The 18,704-nt window shown below is 34.3% G+C and overlaps 3 protein-coding genes across 3 annotated transcripts; all 3 read right to left on the bottom strand.

The window, feature by feature from the left end:
• Positions 1–219: 219 nt before the first annotated feature.
• On the bottom strand, positions 220–705 carry LOC147809490 (ATP-dependent DNA helicase PIF1-like). Its single transcript, XM_087162843.1, has one exon. It carries the CDS (start codon positions 703–705, stop codon positions 220–222), a length of 486 nt encoding a protein of 161 aa, XP_087018969.1.
• Positions 706–799: 94 nt separating this feature from the next.
• On the bottom strand, positions 800–2,245 carry LOC147809489 (uncharacterized). The gene has a single exon (XM_087162842.1). It carries the CDS (start codon positions 2,243–2,245, stop codon positions 800–802), a length of 1,446 nt encoding a protein of 481 aa, XP_087018968.1.
• Positions 2,246–2,476: 231 nt separating this feature from the next.
• LOC147809488 (uncharacterized) lies at positions 2,477–4,876 on the bottom strand. Its single transcript, XM_087162841.1, has one exon. It carries the CDS (start codon positions 4,874–4,876, stop codon positions 2,477–2,479), a length of 2,400 nt encoding a protein of 799 aa, XP_087018967.1.
• Positions 4,877–18,704: the final 13,828 nt, after the last annotated feature.

The following is an 18,704-nucleotide window of genomic DNA, read 5'->3' as shown; positions in this document are numbered from 1 at the left end:
ACTATTCTATACAAAGGTAAAGTTTGAAAAGTCATAGGAAATAAAATGTAATTGATAACAAAAAATTATACAATTAAAGAAATGGTACAAAGTGAGCAGTGTAAAGATTGAAGTGTGTTGAAGTTCAATATTTTTGACAAATTTATTTAGAAAAACCAAACATATATACATACATAAGAAGCATATTATAAACCTATAACAGCATAAACATAATAAACATTAATCATCGATTGCGAAGTCTTCCATGTTGTCCAGGTAGTTTCTTGTCGGAGAGGCAGGTGCGGCTGGTGAGTTTCTCTTGTTCAGGACTTCCTTCCATACGACGTTTCGGGTGTGGGTTGGATTCTCAGGAGGCAGCAAGACCTTCAACGCACTTTGACGCTTGACTCTTGAAAACGCGAGGTAGAGCATTCCGTGCACGAAGACCGTCGCGAGGAGAAGCACGCCGACGAATTCGAATGTTTGGCCTTGTGACTTGTGTATCGTAATGGCGAATGCTGGAGTAACTGGGAATTGGTGCCGTTGCATAGTTGCGCCAAGCTGTGATTTGCTGGAGTCGAGCGTGATCCTTGGAAAGTGTACTTGTCGGCCTGCGTGTTCACCGGTGATGATCTTAGCCTTGATGATGTTGTTGCAAAGTTCGGTGACAATCAATCGTGTTCCGTTGCACATTCCTTCAGAGACGTCCAAGTTTCGGAGAAGCATGATGATGGCGTTCTTCTTGAGCTTCAGATTGTGTGGAAGTAAGTCGGCGATGTTGATCGAGTTCAGGAATTCAGGCGCGAATTGAATTCCCCCTTCATGTTGATCCTTTACCGAGTCGAAACTTGTGTATGTCTTCTCTTCGCCTGGAAGCATAGCGATAATCTGCCAATGGTGCAAGAATAGCGCGATTCTTCATTGCTTCGTAGTTCCCACTTCTGAGGCATGGTCCGAAGATTTCATCGATGAGGTTACCACCAGACCAAATTTCTTCTGGGACTTCTATTTCGCCGAGTTCATTCACTTCGAGTTCCCCGTCGCCGACCTTTAGCAGGTATTTCGCGAATTCTTCTTCTTCGGGATCAACGCGCATGTTCTTTTCGAGCGAATAAGTCTTGAAGTGTTGCCACAGATGGCTTCTCTTGATCAAAAGGTCGAGTATTTCGCTTTTGTTGGCACGTTGTTGAACTGGACAGCACTGTCGGAAGTCGCCACCAAGCACCATGACTTTGCCTCCAAACGGAATGTTGTTGCAAATCGCGCGTAGGAGTTCGTCGATGTTGTGCAAGCCGTATTTTGACATCATCGGAGCTTCGTCCATCAGACACATGTGGGCTCCTTTGAGTGCGTTCGCCTTCGGTGATCCTGGTTTGATGGATGATCTTGAGTCGGATGTAAGCGGGACTTTCAAGCCAAAGGTTCGGTGCGTTGTTTGACCACTCAGTAGAAGAATCGCTGCTATCCTGGTGTAAGCCATGCATTTCACTTTCTTAAGCCTTCCGGTAACGATGCGATACAGCGTGCTGTAGACGAATGTCTTCCCGGTTCCTCCTGGTACATCTATGAAGAAGCATTTCGCAGCAGGAGTCGGGTCTTCAAGTGCTTGGATTATGGTGTCGACGATTTCACGCTGCTTTTCGTTGAGTTGCTGGTACATGCGGTCTCCGATTGCTGTTGATTCGTCGACGTCGATCATATCGTGTTCCAAAACTTGCTCATAGTTGTCGATGTCTTCCATGCCATGCGTCTGCACCCAGTATCGGAAGTTGCGGCCTTCGGTAGCTTCGGTGTTCAGCTTATGCGCGATGATTCGGTAGGCACGCTTTATCGCTTCTTCTATGGAGCCATCAGTGCGTCTTTCTTCTCGAATGAAATCTTCCGCGAGGTCCTCTTTGAACAGTTCCCATAATCTCTTCGGGTTTTCTGGCGCACCAAGTATCAGGATTTGAGCGAAGAGTATGCGCATAACACTTGGCATTTTCGATGAAGCAGATTCGCGGAGTCCTTCTACGTACTGTTGGTCGTCGTATGTGAGGCCTCTGGCTAGACAGGCTTGCTTGTAGGTTGCGTGCTGGACACCGTCGACAATGTAGAGGTCTCTGAAGTTCGTTGGTTCTTTGACGTGGAACAAAAGCGTGCGCAGGAAGAAAAGTTCTGGCTGGGAAACGAAGTTGACTGGATGTACGCGACCAATTCTGCTGCAAGCATTCACGTTCTTCTGCCAAGTGCTCGTCTGGCTAATCCATCGGTAGTGCTCCGGCATTTCATGGTAATAGTGGTAGGTGACTGCCTTTCCGTTCGCTTCATCTTCTTTCAGCGCAGTGTTATGGCGGAAGTAAGCCCTTTAGGTCGATCCCTTCTGTCCAATATCGGCAAGGTCAACTGGCGTTTGGTCCAAGTTAACGCCATCTTGTCCGGGTAGGTGAATGTCAAGTCGAATGACGGTGTGGCTTTTTGCTTGGCTCTCGAAATCCTTGAATAGGCGCCAACATGCTTAAACTGGTGAGATATAGCGAGCTTCCACGTACTTCTCCGGCTCGTTGTAGATGATCGTCTGCTGGTATTCGACGGCCTTTATCGTAGCACAATCATGGCCCTTGTAGATGTACTTGTAGAGGTATTTCACTGGTCCGATGCTGCCGACGAATTCGACATTGATGTGGCATTGATACTTCTTGAGCAGGTAGGCGTTGTACGGGACGACGTGGCGGTTGTCTGTGGTGACGCGCTGGCCGTTACAGTCTTTCCTGTAGATGGCTTGCTCATGCGAGAATTCTGGGTTCATTGGATCCAACAACGGATTGTAGCGTCGGCGATACCTCGGCTTTTCATCGTCCACCAGCGATGTCATGTCTTGATGTTCCATTGGAAATCCCCATCTGCACTGGTCTCTTCCATGTTTGCTGACCATGCACGGAGCGCTTGGGTTCATATCACCACACGGGTTATGGATCATCCATTTCGAGATCAGTTCCTTGAGTTCCGGATCATCTTCTGGAATTTCAGCCGAGATAAAATCGTCAAGTTGGTCAGCGCTGTGAATCTTGTCCGCTGGCGACATAATCACTAATAGGTGCATGTGCGGTAAACCTCGCTTTTGGAACTCGATGGTGAAGACGTACGCGGATGCTCTTCCAAAGATTTGATGCGTCATGATGCCTTCGACTATTTGGCGGAACTTGAGACGTGCGACTCTTGCAACGATGTCTGGACGGGTTAGAGCCAACAGTCTTTCCGGAATTGCGGCGTTGAATTCATTGCGTATCGCTGACAGGAGTTCTGGCCACTGCAGATTGCAGGTAACGGTGATAAAAAATTCGGGCGATCCAAATCTTCGCACTAATGCCATGGAGTCTTCGAAATTCTCGGTGTACCAGCGCGTTGATTCGGGAAAAAATGACGGTAAGATGGTTGTTTCGCCAATTGCAGCATCTTTTTGCGCAGCCAAGCTTCTGAGCATGTTGTGAACTCCGTCATATTTCTCGGCTTGAATTTCACGCTGATGGCTCTTTATCCACTGTATGCGATCTCTTTCGACGCGAATGTAGGTGTCGACCACGTATTGCTGGAGTAAGCGTCCGCCAAAGTGAAGTGCATTAAACTCGACCAATCGTTGATCTATTCCTGCATTTGTGCAATCGATCGGGAGTGGCTTGGCATAATTCGGACGGTAGGCGAGTCGGTAACAGGCTAATTCTGCGCGTGTAACATGATTTCTTGATGGATAAGGAGTGTGCAGCGGCATTCCAACATAGAATCCAAAAGTTCCTCTAGGGTAGAAAAGCGGGTAGGTAAAAGGCTCGACGCGACCATCGATGTTGCTTAGCTGCGTGATTTTTTTCCCGCGTTCTCGCATGATCATTTCATTCTCTGGGATGCTTTGATCGACGTTGAGAGTCAAGACTGCGGCTATTTTGTTTACAACTGGTGCGTTGAATCGTCGAGGATCGTCGCCTTCACGGTTTGTAAAGACGAGGTGGACATTGGGCGGTTGTACTCCGGCTGCGATTGCGCGTTGGTTGGTTTCTTCGATCACTTCTCTCATCACCATAAACGATTGGGCGAACAGGTTGTTAAAGCGCATGATCTCCTCGAGTAGTTGCAATAGTTCTTGGCTTAACTCTCGGTTGAGCTCAGATCGCGCAGCTGTAGCCTCGTCCGGGTCCATGAAGTACATTTGGGCAAACTTCGGTTGTTCAAATCCACCTTGCGGGTCTTGAGTCGAGCACGTTGCCAGGTTGATCTTGTGATGGACTTGACCTCCGGCGATAAACGCGCAGATTCCATGTTGATTGACGGTTCTGTCGTCGTCGACTTTGAATGAGGCAAGTGCAAAGCAGGCGTCGATGTTGCGGATCCTTCTGTGGAACTCTTCCGATAGGCGGTGTTGTCGTGCAAATAGAAGCGCTAATTCGTTTGGAAATTCGGGCATTGGTAGTTTGATTCTTCCTTGTAAGCAGCAGTCGCCAAATGAATCTACGTGTAATTTGTTCTTCACTCTTTCTTCTGGGAAATGCAAAGCGCCATCGTGGATGCAAGCGACGTTAAATGGACCAAGACTTTGATATTCCACGTCGGAAGTTGCAGCATTTTTGTAGGTTGACGCAGGCCGAGATTTCGCAGCTCTACGGAGTCTTTCATTACGGCGGCGTTGTTCCTCTAGGCGAATGTTGCGGCCCCTCATTGCTTCGTTTTTTCGTCTGCGTCTTTCATAATCGCGGTATTTTACTCGTTGAGATGCATTGAGTTCCATCAATATATCCGACATTCGTTCCTTGCTACGCTGCTTGACTGCTCTCGTCGGGCGCAACGGCGTTATCATCGGGTCTTGGATATTCAAAGCGTGCATATTGGTCGAAGATGTGAAAGATGCGGCTTCAGATGGTCCCGACATGTTCAATTGGTCACTGTTCACAACGAATTCGTAAATTTGCTTCCGTTCATCCGCTTCTTGAAAATTCTTGTCCAGGAAAAGGCGTCGATAAGAGAGGTATTGTCGAGCATAAAAGACGATGTAAAATCCACAGGAAGACGCGTCATCTTGGTGGTTGTAAGCGTTGCGAGGTTTCACGATGCATCCTTTCAGCTTTTCATTCGTAACAACGGTATTCAAAACGTGTCGCAGTATTTTTCTCAAAACAGTATCGATGGGCAGCGGGTTGTCGACTGGATCGCAGACTAATAGTTGACGTTCTCCATAGCTTGCTTCGTAAATTCCTAGCATCCAGTGCTCGCCTCTATCCATTTGAGCTCTCTTGTGAATGGGAATGAGTAGCACGTCGAATCCTTGTTGAACGCCGTATAGATAGTTGGAAGCCTTGTTCTGGTCGCTGATATCGTTTAGAAGAGCCATTCCTTCATAAGCGCCATCCGCTGTTGTAACGTAGAAGCGTGCGACAAATTCAGGGTGAAGTACGGCAACTTTGACGGTCGGGTAAGCTTGTTCGGCGTAATGGAGAAGCATTCTGACAATGACGGTATCTTCTAGTTGTCCATTTGCGGGTAGAATTGAGTTGATCGCTTGTTGTTCCAAAATTCCGGCTCCTTGAAGAATTTCATGTAGAGGTGCGTTCTGCATGTTGAAAATGTAGCTTGAAATCTGATGAATGTTGAAATGTCGGACTTTGTTGACGGTGATTTTAACACAAAAGTTAAACTTTTCTCCACTTTGATAAATGTAAACTAATGCGAACCTTACAATTAAATTATTAATTCCTTCGTATATTATTGGTTTAAGTTGTCGAAAATTAATATTTCAATTGTAAGGTTCGCTTTAGCATACATTTATAAGAGTGGAGAAAAGTATCTATAGCCATTATGGCGAACTAATAAAGTTTGAAAATATCCTATCTGTAGCTCCGAACTGCTCGACCGTAGCGCTTCAAAACCGGCGCCAATCGATTCCTCGTGGCCAAAAACCCCAGACCCCCAAGTTTACCGGAGTTTATTAATTCTGGGGCGATTTTCGACTTGGCAACCATTCCTCGTATTATAGAATAAGATTTCTAACTATAAAATAAAATTTTTCCTTTTTAGTCGCTTAATAATTTATTTGCAATTTAGTAAAGAAATTTGAATAAAACATTTTGAATAAAAAACACTTTATTCAAGGAATGTCTAGTTTTATAAAATAGGATATGATATGATCTTCTGATATAATATGATTATACACCAGATTGTGCTTATTTAATGTGATTATTTTTTATTTTTTTTATTTTGTTTTTCAATAACTGATACAATTTCAATAATATACATACGTATGCATAGATTTGGAATAATATATTTATCAATTTCCTGAATATATATTTTATAAATATTAATAAAAATACGTAGTCAGCATTTTTAAGCATCTCTCACAACATCGCAAATTTCTCAACATCTTATAGGGTAAATTAACGAATGAAGGAACACTTAAGCTTAGCTTGCCTTTAAGAAAAAATCATAAAAATTTCAAAATTTGTAATTTTAGCTAAATGAGGGTGTCGACATATTTGTTATTAAATACAAATTATTCAAAAAAAATTTTGATAACTTACATAATATTGTTTTAAGCTTTTGGTGGTTTAAATAATAAGTAGTAAGATAACCAAGTGAAGGAACAGTTCTTACCAGTCAATAAACACTAAATTTTCCAGTGAATGAACACTTAATTTAGAGAATGTTTGATGCTCGTTAGGAACCCATAGGCCACACAAATGTGCAAAAACAGGATTTTTTTTGGAATTACAACATATAATCACAGTTAACGTAGAAAATGTTACTTTTTTTCAATCATGGAATGGAATGTAAAATATGTTTAAATATATAATTTAAAAAAAAAATTTAAATTTTTTTTCACAGTTTAATAGTCTGTTCTAAATTATGAATGTTTATCATTGCGTAATCCGATGATGTTTTTATTATTATTATAATTAGATCACTTCTTTGTATACTCTTTTTCCCATATTTTTTTAAGCTATTTTTCAATCTTTTTAAGTATTTTTTTTCTCTTCGTCATATTTTCTGTCTTAACTTTTTTTTCAACTCTTTCAATCTCTTTAAATTTTCGTTGTTTTTCTGAAGTTAATGCAAAAAAGTAATTTTTTTCTTTTGATTTAACCTTCCTCTTTTTTCCAAATTTCTGGTCAATGTTAATGTATCTTCGAAATTTCTTTTGATTTTCCAGTACCATTTCGAGAATTCCTCACTGGATAATAAATGAGAAAAAGGTGTTTCGAAGTTTGAGTAAAATCCATCTCTCATTGACTTATATCTAGTGACCCACTAGCAGTACTTACCATTTCCTTATGGAACCAATTTTTTTTGCAACTAACAATGCTTCAAGAGGACTTATCTCAAAATCAGTTTTCAAGATGCATTTATTATCAATGTTAGTTGTTTCATCTTCAGTGCCAAAATTTGATTAACCGAATGTTCTTTTTGAAATAAATTCTTCAATATTGAGAAAAGCACAGGCTATTGGATATTTGGGAGATTAAACTTTTCTGTCGTCAATGTTCCTTTAAAAATTTGCAACATAACTTGTGAGATTTCCTTCTCAAGCTTCTGAAGGAATAGTGCATCTGTAGGGTTACTCTCGAAGCATGTATTTTGTTGATAAGTTGTCTTGCTCATTAACTCTTGGTATCTGTTTTGCATGCATTTGTTAAAGTCAACGTTTTTACATCGAATGGAAGAATATCGCATTTCATAAAAGCATTTTAACTTCATCAGTTGATGCCTCAAAATCTTATTTAAAAATGGATGTAAAATTTTCTCGACATATTGCTTTACAACTCTTTTAAGATCTACCGGGATATTTCCCAGAATTAGGTAGAAAACTAAACCAGAAAATCTGTTTTGATGAACATTACTTGCTCTGTCTCAAATTGATATGAGATTTATACCTGTTCAAAACAAGCAAAATAGGGAATTTGATAGCATTTTTAATTAGTCATGGGTAGAAGCATTTGCAATATAATTGTAAAATGTTGCTGCTGTCATTGTTTCATTTCATGAATCGTTTTCTCCAATGAAATATATAGCAGGGACTGATTCTGTAATATCTCAAAGAATTCTTCAGTAAGGAAAAATTACCAATGGAGGTACTTTTTCTTTCCTAGGTACTTAAGAATATAAATCCTTATAATTTTGAACAGTAAAGAAACCAGTGAAGAAACATGCCCGTTTCTTCACTGGTTAGAAGTTGTTTTTTGTACTTTTAACATAATTTTGAAACATAATATTACTAAAATTTGTAAAAAGGTTCTGAAGCCGTGCCAATTTTAGAGTCATCTGATTTTAAAAAAATGCTATAAAAAATACGCAATTTCCGAACTTATTTTAATAAAAAAATAAATAAAAAAAACAGTGGCAGGAAGGCTAACATACTTTTTACAGATACTGTGAAAGCTAATTTTTCCTATATTTCGTCAAAAGAGGATAAGAATGATATTGCTCCAAGGGACCTACTCAATAATTTCACTATTTCCAGAATGAAATTTGTTTGATCGAAACATATTATTCCTTGAAAATTAAAACGAGGAAAAAATTAGCTTTTATTATTTATCTAAGCTTATTCCATTTATTTAATGATACCGGTATTAAGGTTAAGAATATGCGATGGATGCCCCGTTTACTATTATACTATAAATGCATTAAATCATGTAGCTTGAATAATTTGTTTTAAGCAAATTATTTAATAATTTTAAGCAAATAAAGGTGTAAAAATAATTTCGATCAAGATACTCCGAAAGCATACCCTAAAATATATGTAGAATAAACTTTGGCATCGATACATAAAAAATACTTTTCAAAACTTATTTTAATATCGAGCGAAATAGTTTAATATGTTGTGTAACTAAATGGATAATCCCAAGAAACTAAATCGAAAATATGAAAATCTCATTGATTTAAAAAAATAATAGATGATAATAAAAGTAGACATGTTTTGAGAGTCCAATAATGAAAGTCACAAGTTATTCAAGCCTGACAAGTCTTGAGAATGGGCGATTTTATTTGAACGCTCGAAGCATGTCGACTTTTACTTCCCTCTTCATATGTTTTGAAGCCAGTTGAGTTTTTATCGTCAATTATACTGTTTTACATTTGGATCTTGATCATTATTTTGATAAGGATTTTACACTCGTTAAAGTAAACATATGCATTTTAATATTTTAACGGGATTCATGTGGTCTTTAAAAACGTAAGAGCATCAATATTGTAAAAGTTATATTTAACTGAAAAATTAAAATTTTGAGACCGGATACTTTGAGTTAATGAAATAAAATATTTTATCTTTTAAGTTTTTGGGCCCCATTTCAGTATCTTAAGGATCTTACTAGCTCTGTTTAAAAGGAGAGTATCAGATATATATATAAGAAAACATAAATAATCATAGTAGCAGTATTTGGTGGTAAATGTAGCTTATCGTAATTGAAGAATATGCTGTGCGACATTGTATGGTGAATTTGCGAACGTAAGTTTCAGAATGCATCGAAACACGAGGATGCTATTTGCTAATCATCTTTATCCAAAGAAAACCATGTAACCTAAATATCTAGCAGAATGAATCGATTTTATAAACAACGAATCATACAATATGCAGCATATTATTTCAATATCTTATTCTTAAACATTTTTCAATGTCTTTAAAATGCCACTAAACATTCAGCAATTCCTTGAGTTATAGAAAAACGAAATATCGTAAATTACAGAAAACCTTGTGAATGTGCATTATAATTACTATACAATCTAAATTTTATTTTTCAAGCACTTTTTTTCCTTCAAACTTTCTTGCCTAGTAGACTCGATTAAAGCTGTAAAAATGATTATCCCTAAAATTTTGTATATAGCTGTAATAAGTTATGTTAATTTGATTTTAGTATGAAATCCTCGAATAAATTTAGCAAAAACAGCATACTCTAAACAATATCAGATTAAAAATTCATGTATTTAAATTCTAAAAACTTAGAAAATCATAAATAATTTATAAATCGATTCAATTTTTTTTTCAACAGACATTAAAATAATTTTTTTTTTGCTTTTTAGACAGAAATCAGCTTAAAAATTGTCCATTGCCTAGAAACTTCGAGATATTTTGTATTAACAATGAATTTAACCTCTCTGAGCAATCACGAAACATTATTTCAATTTTTTTACAGTCATAGCATGGTTGCCTAGCAACCTAGTAAAATTAAGCGTTCCTCTTTTGAATTAGTCAATGGGTTATCTTAAAATATTCATTTGTGCAGGCGACTTTTTTTGGCGGTTTTCTGAACTATCGCCAAATATATAAACCTTTATTGCGACCCAATTTACGATCCAATTTTTTTAAAATTTTGTCTACCCCCCCCTAATTCAAGTGTCCAGATTCCAAATATGCAAAAAAAAAAATATATGTTTATTCAGAGAAAGTACGTTTTTGTGTCTGATTTCGTATATTAATTAATAGTTAGCACTAATTAATTAGCATATTTGAGGTCACCCCCAGGAACCATTAAGATTGACACTTAGTTCGTGAAAATCCGATCATTAGAACGAAAGTTATTCAGGGTGATTCGTTTTTTTTTTAGCGGACTGTACATACAATAAAATTCTTTCTCTTCTACGTCTTTTACTTAATTTAGGTTTATCATTTGCTTATGTATTTTATTGTAACCATGATATATTTTTGTTTTTGTGTGCCTGACAATTTCAATGCATAATTAGTTTGTTTATGTTCTACATGACTTCATGCCTGTCTTTGTGTTAAGTAAGAAATATTTAGAGAAATAATTGAAATCTTTGTGAATGAATCTATGAGTAAGGATATAGAATGTTTCACTTAAAAGAATTGATTTTGACGGCCTTGGCTTACTCGAAATAGAATGGAATAAACATTTAGTAACGTAAACAGATGTCACGTTTCAACAACCAATCAGGATCGAGACACCCACACTACGTCATTTGCAGGTATCCTATTATAGTTTTATCTATTTGTTCATTTTTTGCTTGTTTATTAACCACATTCCCATTAATTTTGCATTTAAATACATAAATATTTTTTTTATTACAGTTGATTTTAAATAAAATTTTTTTTATATACAAACGCATTTTAAAAGAATTATTATAAATAAAAAAAAGCGCGTGGTATCAGACATTTTTAATAAGGGACATTTTTAATTCGCGATCGCAACGAACTATAGGGGGCGTTGTTGTATGAGACGCTTACCTGCGATTTCCATATGAACCGTCATTCAGTTACTCTGGAGACGTCGTTAATGTAGCGTGTAGCATTGCAACGTTCCTTCTTTAATGTGGCTTATTAAATTTAAAAAAGAAAAATGCTTGATCTTCTTTCTTGTACAACCGAAAACAAAATGGTATCTCTTTTTATTAGAGAAGGAATATCCAAAACACATCGGAAAAATATTTGTACATTAACGGAAAAAAATATGTATATTCTTATAAGAGTTAAAACCTAATGCCCGAGAAATAGTATTACTAAATTTAATGATATAACATGAAAGGGCCATTTAAACTTTACATTCTATAGTTTTAAGAATCATATTAGTTCAAAAAATAAAATGAACAAAAAGTATACATGAGCCTCATAATTTTATGAAATTTAATTTTGTAAACAACGTTTTTTGACAACAATTTTTATCAAAAAATTTCAAGTTTCAATAAAAATCATTATTTAGAAACTAAGAAACGTAAAATAAAGAATGCTGACGAAACAAAAACAAAAAAAAAAAAAAACAATTCTTTTTTGTCGCCATTTTTAGTGCTACGAATATTCGTCTTTGGGATTTGCCAAAAACAAAACAAGATGCAATTTTATTTTTTCAGGAGGGAAATATTTTACCGAAAAAACGAAAATGTACCAATTCCCACAACATAAAACTTTATCTTGGCAAACGTACGTTTTGGAAATGTTATTTCATTTGGAATCTTATTCATCAGAGTTCATATGGCGATATGATTATTGTTTTGAATCTATGCTAAACTCTATATCGGCTCATTTTCCACCGAAATCCAATTAACTATTTTGATTTTAAATAAAGTGTTTTATTTTATGAACTGTCGCAAAAATTTTAAGTGTAGATTGGCGGCACTTAAAAACCGCCAAATCTGTAGCGGCGGTGGCGTTAATACGTCGTAAGTACCGAATTTTTATTCCATACTTTTCTGAATCATATTACTTCAAACATTGGAATATACAAGAAGTATACATAAACACATAATGTTATACCATTTAATTTTTCAAAAGTATTTTGAGAACAATTTTTATCAAAAAATAATAAACTAAAAAACGGAAAATAAAGAATTCTTAGGATAAAAAAAACGATTTTAAGAATTATTAACATTGAAATAAAAACTTTCATATTGTTTCCTTTTTTATTATTCTTATAGTTCTTAATCAGACGTAAAAAACCATTCTGTAGAGAACCATCATCAAATGAAAAAAAAAATATTTACAAGCAAATTTTTTATTGTAAAAATAATTGCACTTACCTGATTTATGATTCCCGGAGAATTCCAAAATGATAAGTTCCTTGTTTGAAAACTTTATTCTCAAATAATAGATACATAGTTTAAACCTTCATTACTTTTAGATAACATACTACACAGCAAAATTTTATAATTGATATGAATTTGAATATGTAGCTAAAAACAGAATAGCTGAATTCTAGTTGAACTTATTCTTTCAAAATTAAAACGAACTTACCAAGAAAACGATTTAAATTAATTAAGAATCAGCACAAATGGCACTATTTCAAGTAACTTGGATAATTTTTTATTGTTGTTTTCCGAATTATATGGATACAGAAATATATACTATTCTATAACGAAGAAGAATATGCTATAACTATTACAATTCTGTATGTTCTGAATTCATATTTATTCACTGGAATGACGAAAGCAATGTTGACTTCACTTTAATTCGTAATGAATTGAAGACAGAAGAAATGCATTTTATCTTTATACACACATCTGTAACAGTATCCGAAATCGGAAGTCATCCAGTTGCAAGTTTGTTGATAATAGAAATAAAAAATTATTGAGGACTTTTTCTTCAAATGTTTGGCGTGTTCTGTTCCTGAAAGATTTACTAATATTCTGGAGATTTTTTTCAAGTTCTTCGGCCTTTTCCTTAGGGAAATTTTGTTTCTTATTTGCTGCTAAAAAATGGCGTCTGATTCAGTCAATGACTTTGATGGAACTAAATGAAAACGTGATAAATTAATGTCCGATATTTACAGGCTCCCGCTAGACGGCGTACTCGAGCGTTGCGATCGCGAATAGAGAACATTAATAAGAGCAAGGGATAAGACATTTTTAATAATTAATAATTCTTGGGCTCTTATTTTTAAAAGCATAAATTTGTTAGTGTGGACCTAAGTGCTACCACTTAATGTTGTTCATTGAATTTATTTGACATAGCGGATATAAAATAATTAAATATTTAAATACTTGCTAAAAACTATTTGTCTGAATAAATAGAGCTATAAACTAGTTATTATTCCTGATGTTATCTTTAAAATATGTGAAGAATTGAATCGTCTATAGTTAAATGTAAAACAATGGTAAGAGCTTAACCAATCAGAAAATTCTGTTCCGTTTTTCGATAATCTCGCTCGAATAGTGTCCTTCCTCGTACTTCAAACTATCCATATGCCAAATTTCATCGATTTCGGTTGGATGGTTTAGGGGTCTATAAAGGACACACCTACACACAGAGACAGAAATTTATCATTATAAATATAGATTTTAAACAATTAATAATTAAAAAAAACTGGAAACAGGCAAAAATATCTGTCACGTTCATGATTAATTAATGATATCAGTTTTCGATTTATTTTATTCTTTCGGTTTTGACAATACTAATAAAATTTCTACATTTTTGCGAAGGTGACAAATATTTCCTATACAAAGTTTTATGCACTTCAAAGTTTGGGATTTAAAATCATATACTTCGAGAAAAAAACCCTTTTATCTTAAAAATAAAGTTAAATTTTTTTTAAGTATTTCTTTAGTCCTTTAAAGAAGTTTTCTTTTAATCTGTGAAATGTCTGCTCTATAAAGGTATTTTTCCGATAGTTTGGAAAAAAGTATATTTTTCAAGCTCTATTCTCCTGTCTTTATTATTTCTTTAAAAATTGCCATTCCCTTCTACTGAACGTACATTTTTAACAAAAGATTTGGAATAAAACTTTTTCTGGATACAAAAAAATCTTTCTTTTGTCGAGCTTTTTTACTGGAAAGTTTTGCAGTTCTTTGAAAGTCAATCTTGTTATAATGATGTATGATATGCAAAAGTAAATTTTTTTAAATATTGTTATTACTGAAGTGATTTTACATTTTATCTAAATTTTTTCTCGTTATTTTCAAAAGTCACTAACTTTCAGCATGACTCCCATTTTGAAATTTTGTTAGATACTTTAGTTGATCCAATTGTTCAATAAAATATAATGCGTAAGAAAAAAATATCGATGTTTCTAAGAAATGTTTTATGTAAAATACTATATCATTTAAGTACATTTTTAAGTTATTTATAGAATTTATTTGAAATATATATTACATTGCTTAGAAAGGTTTTTTTTTTCAAAAATATTGCTTCGCACGTCTTTACTACCTTCATTTTTCTCCAGTTCTAATACTACTTTTTACGAAAGGTGCGACAAAAAAACTGGAACATTTTGAATAACTTTTGGTCTAAGGATCGGATTTTCTGGTAATAGGACTCATTCTTCATGACTAGAAGGCTTGACATCAAATATACTGACCTAATTAGACTAATGAGAGCTGACTATATTTTAAGTTACAAATCAGACACAAAAACGTACTTTCTGTGCATAAATACATCGAAATTAAATTTTACTACACGTGATAAAACTATGTTTCATCGTTAATTTTACCAAAAATACCAAAGAGCTTAGATAAAAATTACCAAGTTATTTGGTTTTCCCAAAGAGCAGGAAACCCTGTAAATTTCACTATATTCTGGTAATTTGATAATTTACCATATTCTAGTAACTTTCTAATAATCTAGTATTTACCATATTCATAATTTTTTCTGTGTACCTTTTTTTCGACTGATTGGGATATTTGATTATGATTGGAGAATATGGTGTCAATAATTTGGGTTCGCCTTAAGGCCCTCCACGGGCTGTCGTGCAATTAAGTTTAGTGTTTTTAGTTTCTTTAAAGGATTAAGATGAGGTCCTAGTACCTGAAAATCTGATCACTAGATCAAAAATTATTCAGGGTGTTCCGTTTTTTGTGCACTGTACGTTATTTTTTGGGATAAATATACCGTTTTTTTTTCGAAGTGTGAGAACGATTTATTATCTGCTTCAGTCTTTACAGAGTGCAAAAAAAAATCAGGAAACGCTTCTGAATACAAGACTCTTGTGGTACTGGGCTACCATCAATGTTAATTGCCATCCATCAAAATGTAATTTAAGATAACATCAAGTTAACATATCTTATAATGTATGGAAATTGAATAGTTGTAGTGGTAGCTACGTTACATTTCTGGTACACTCCTTAATATTGAGATAACGTATGTTATATACTAGTAAATTAAAATTTAATAATTGTAGTGGTAGTTACGTTGCATTAGTCTCTTCATTTCGGGTTGGTAGTCGAGTTCTTTCACCTAAAAGAGTGGATTTAGCCTTTACGAGGTACACAAAGCTGCTCGCAGTTGTAAGCGAAGATAAACGTATACGCTACATTACTCTCCCACCAGAATTTTATATGTGATAGAATTAGATGAATGGATACCACTAGTTGAATCCTTGTTGTTTTGCGAGAGACCGGAAGAGCTGTATTAAGATCACTTTCTGGTGCAGGTCGTGAGAGCTGTATTGGGATCACGGCTGTGGACATGGTCGTTTCTGTGTTGCAATTAGCAGTTGAGTGTGTACAGGTTCCCGTTGCGTGTGATCAAGACTGAACAGCAACACCGCGAAGAGGAGAATGCAGACGTATCTAGGCGTGCTTAAATTGAAGTAAGCATGTGGGTCACTCATGTGGGGCTAGGTTACCGACAATGCTAACCGCCATCAATCAAAAAGTAGATCACGATAACATCAAGTTAACGTACTTTAAAAACTACTGAGGTAATGTTTAATAATTGTAGTGCTACGCTGCACTCTGAAACTGAATTGGAGTCAATGCGATTCAGTTTTCTACTTTTGAAGATAAAAGAAATGTTTCTCAATTGATCGGAAACATAATATTAAATGAAGTCTTCTGAAATTTTCGGAAACATTTTTGCTGAGTTAAAATTAGTTTCTGAAATTTTTTATAGTGCACGGGATTACTTGTAAATAATATTTCATAGATTTTAATAAAAGTTACTTTCATATTTTATAATTTTTAATTTCATTTAAGGTAATACGTCGCACTTGAAAAGCCATTTACGAATTCGCACTAACCACCAAAGTTCTCTACCTAGTATATTGCAGATTACTAGGTAGAGTTCTAGGTACAGCTCTAGTAGTATATTACAGAGAAATACTAACTATTTGTTGATGTTATATCACATTGAGAATGGTCAAAACTACCAGAATATAGTTAAATTTACCGTTTTTCTGGCTCAATGGGAACACACCAGAAAGTTAAGTTCTTTTCTACTTCCTTTGGTAATGATTTTGGTTAAATTAAACATAAAATATAATATTTAATAACATTTTGTAAATGTGGCGAATTTTAGTATTTTATCAAGATTTCTTAGCGCATGGCGTGAAAACCATTTATTTTGTTAAATTTACTTTTCAGTTTTGTATTTTTTACAAAGTGTTTGGCAATAAGAATTAAAATTTTGAGAGCCAGAATTGTCGGTAAATCGTTACCATATGAAAGGAAAAGTTACAAAATTAATGGTTTAAAAGTATTATATATTTTGGTTTTGTTACCAGAGTTACGTTTTTAAAAGAAATGTCAGTAATGGTGATTTATCAGAATTTTTTGCTTCGAGCATAATGAGCATACAAATTTATCATTTTTTCAGTTATTACAGAAACATAAATTTAATAATGCTTGCATTAAAAAGTTAGTTTTAATAAATTCTTTTGAATTATTTAAGTTATATCAGGTCTTAAAAATTATTTATAATATTTCAATATTTTTGAACGAAGTCTTAAAAGTATAGGTCCGATGCTTGTTTTATAAAATAGTGCAAAATAAGAATTAGTTTTAAAACAGTTATCTAAATTGCACGCGTACTCTTTTAAATATTATTCTTAGAATAATATTTTAATGTGAATTTTAAAAATATTTAGATAGTGGGTTGCCATGAATAAATTTTTATTGCAGAAATTCGAAATTAAAAAATAAAAAAACAATAATTCTGCAAACTGAAATTGTATTTAAACAAGTCAAAACTGAGCTAAGAAACAAGAATTTATTTGCAACAATCCAATCCTTCAACCATTTTGCGTAATTATCTCAGTAACAATAAAACCAACAGCCAATCAGTTTTAACTAACTTGCGAACTAGCTTTGATGAGCCTAAATCCACGTTGGCAATGATTGTCGGTGAACAACAATCTTTTTTGCTTACACCCATTCTGATTTATGACCCCTAATGTATAGGTTTTAGAAACTTCATTTTTGAAAAGGTTTTTAAAAAAAAACATAATTCAAAGAAAGTACTAATGAGTTCCTTACATAGTTCATGACAACCCAAGGGTCTCCTTTAAAATCAATTTACAATATTTAAACAAAATATGCATTTTATTTTCACTTTCCAGTTCAGTGATTGTCGATGTAATTTAAATTATGTTATATCTAACTAGAAGTAAAAATCGAATGATAATGTCGCAGGATCCAATGAAATATTTAAAAATATGAAAGTCTTGCACTATGAATCTTTCATGATCAAATTATAGTAAAATATACAGACACTCAGTGTGCCGGTACTTTTTACCGTATAATCCATTTTTTCCTGAAGAGGTTACGGAACAAAAAATAGGATACCGCTGTTTCAGCAGTAATAATCACCGTAAAATTACCGAATAAATCGAATGAATTAAATATTACTTAAAAAATTACAATGTAATATTTTATAGTAAAATGCATTTTACGGATTCTAAAGTGCAGGTATTGAATTTAATCCGGAAATTTTTACAGTGTAGAACTTTTTCTATTTTAGGGAAAATACATTTTTCAGTGAAATAAATTTTGAGGAAAAAGGAATTTTACGGTAAAATAGATTTTATGGATGATGCACCCAAAGTGCCGGTACTTAATGCTGTTATTTGATCAAGAATTTTTCATAAGCTTCAAATGCATCAACTAGCCAGTCAGAAATGGGAATGTTATAAAATCATACATTTTTGTTACTCCAATGAACTTTTTTAAATGCGTGTTATAAATCTCAAAATAGAAACAGAATGGTCTAACACAGTGTTCAATTTTTGTCAGTGCATTTTTATTAGCCAAAAAATCAAGTAGTAGAATGCAATTTTCCCACATTAATTTTCATGTATTTTTGGTGGGTAAAATTAATACACTAGTAATGAAATTATCGGTTTTCTGTAATATTGTATTATACTGTACCATTTATTTCATTAATTTTATGTTATTATTTATTTGTTATTTCCCGCTGTTTCGATTATTCTATCTGAATTTATTTCCAAATTAGATTTCATATAGTGTTTCCATGGCTATAAAAGAATTATCAATTGCTTTAATTTACCTTCTTTAGTCACTTTAGATCTATAAAGAAGACTCACGTATGAGACTAA

Source organism: Parasteatoda tepidariorum, chromosome 5 (assembly GCF_982258835.1).
Source record: "Parasteatoda tepidariorum strain Cologne lab strain chromosome 5, Ptep-v5.0, whole genome shotgun sequence".
In the NCBI taxonomy this organism is placed as follows: Eukaryota; Metazoa; Arthropoda; class Arachnida; order Araneae; family Theridiidae; genus Parasteatoda; species Parasteatoda tepidariorum.
Note: the sequence above shows the minus strand (reverse complement) of the source record. Positions and strands in the feature narration are given on the sequence as shown.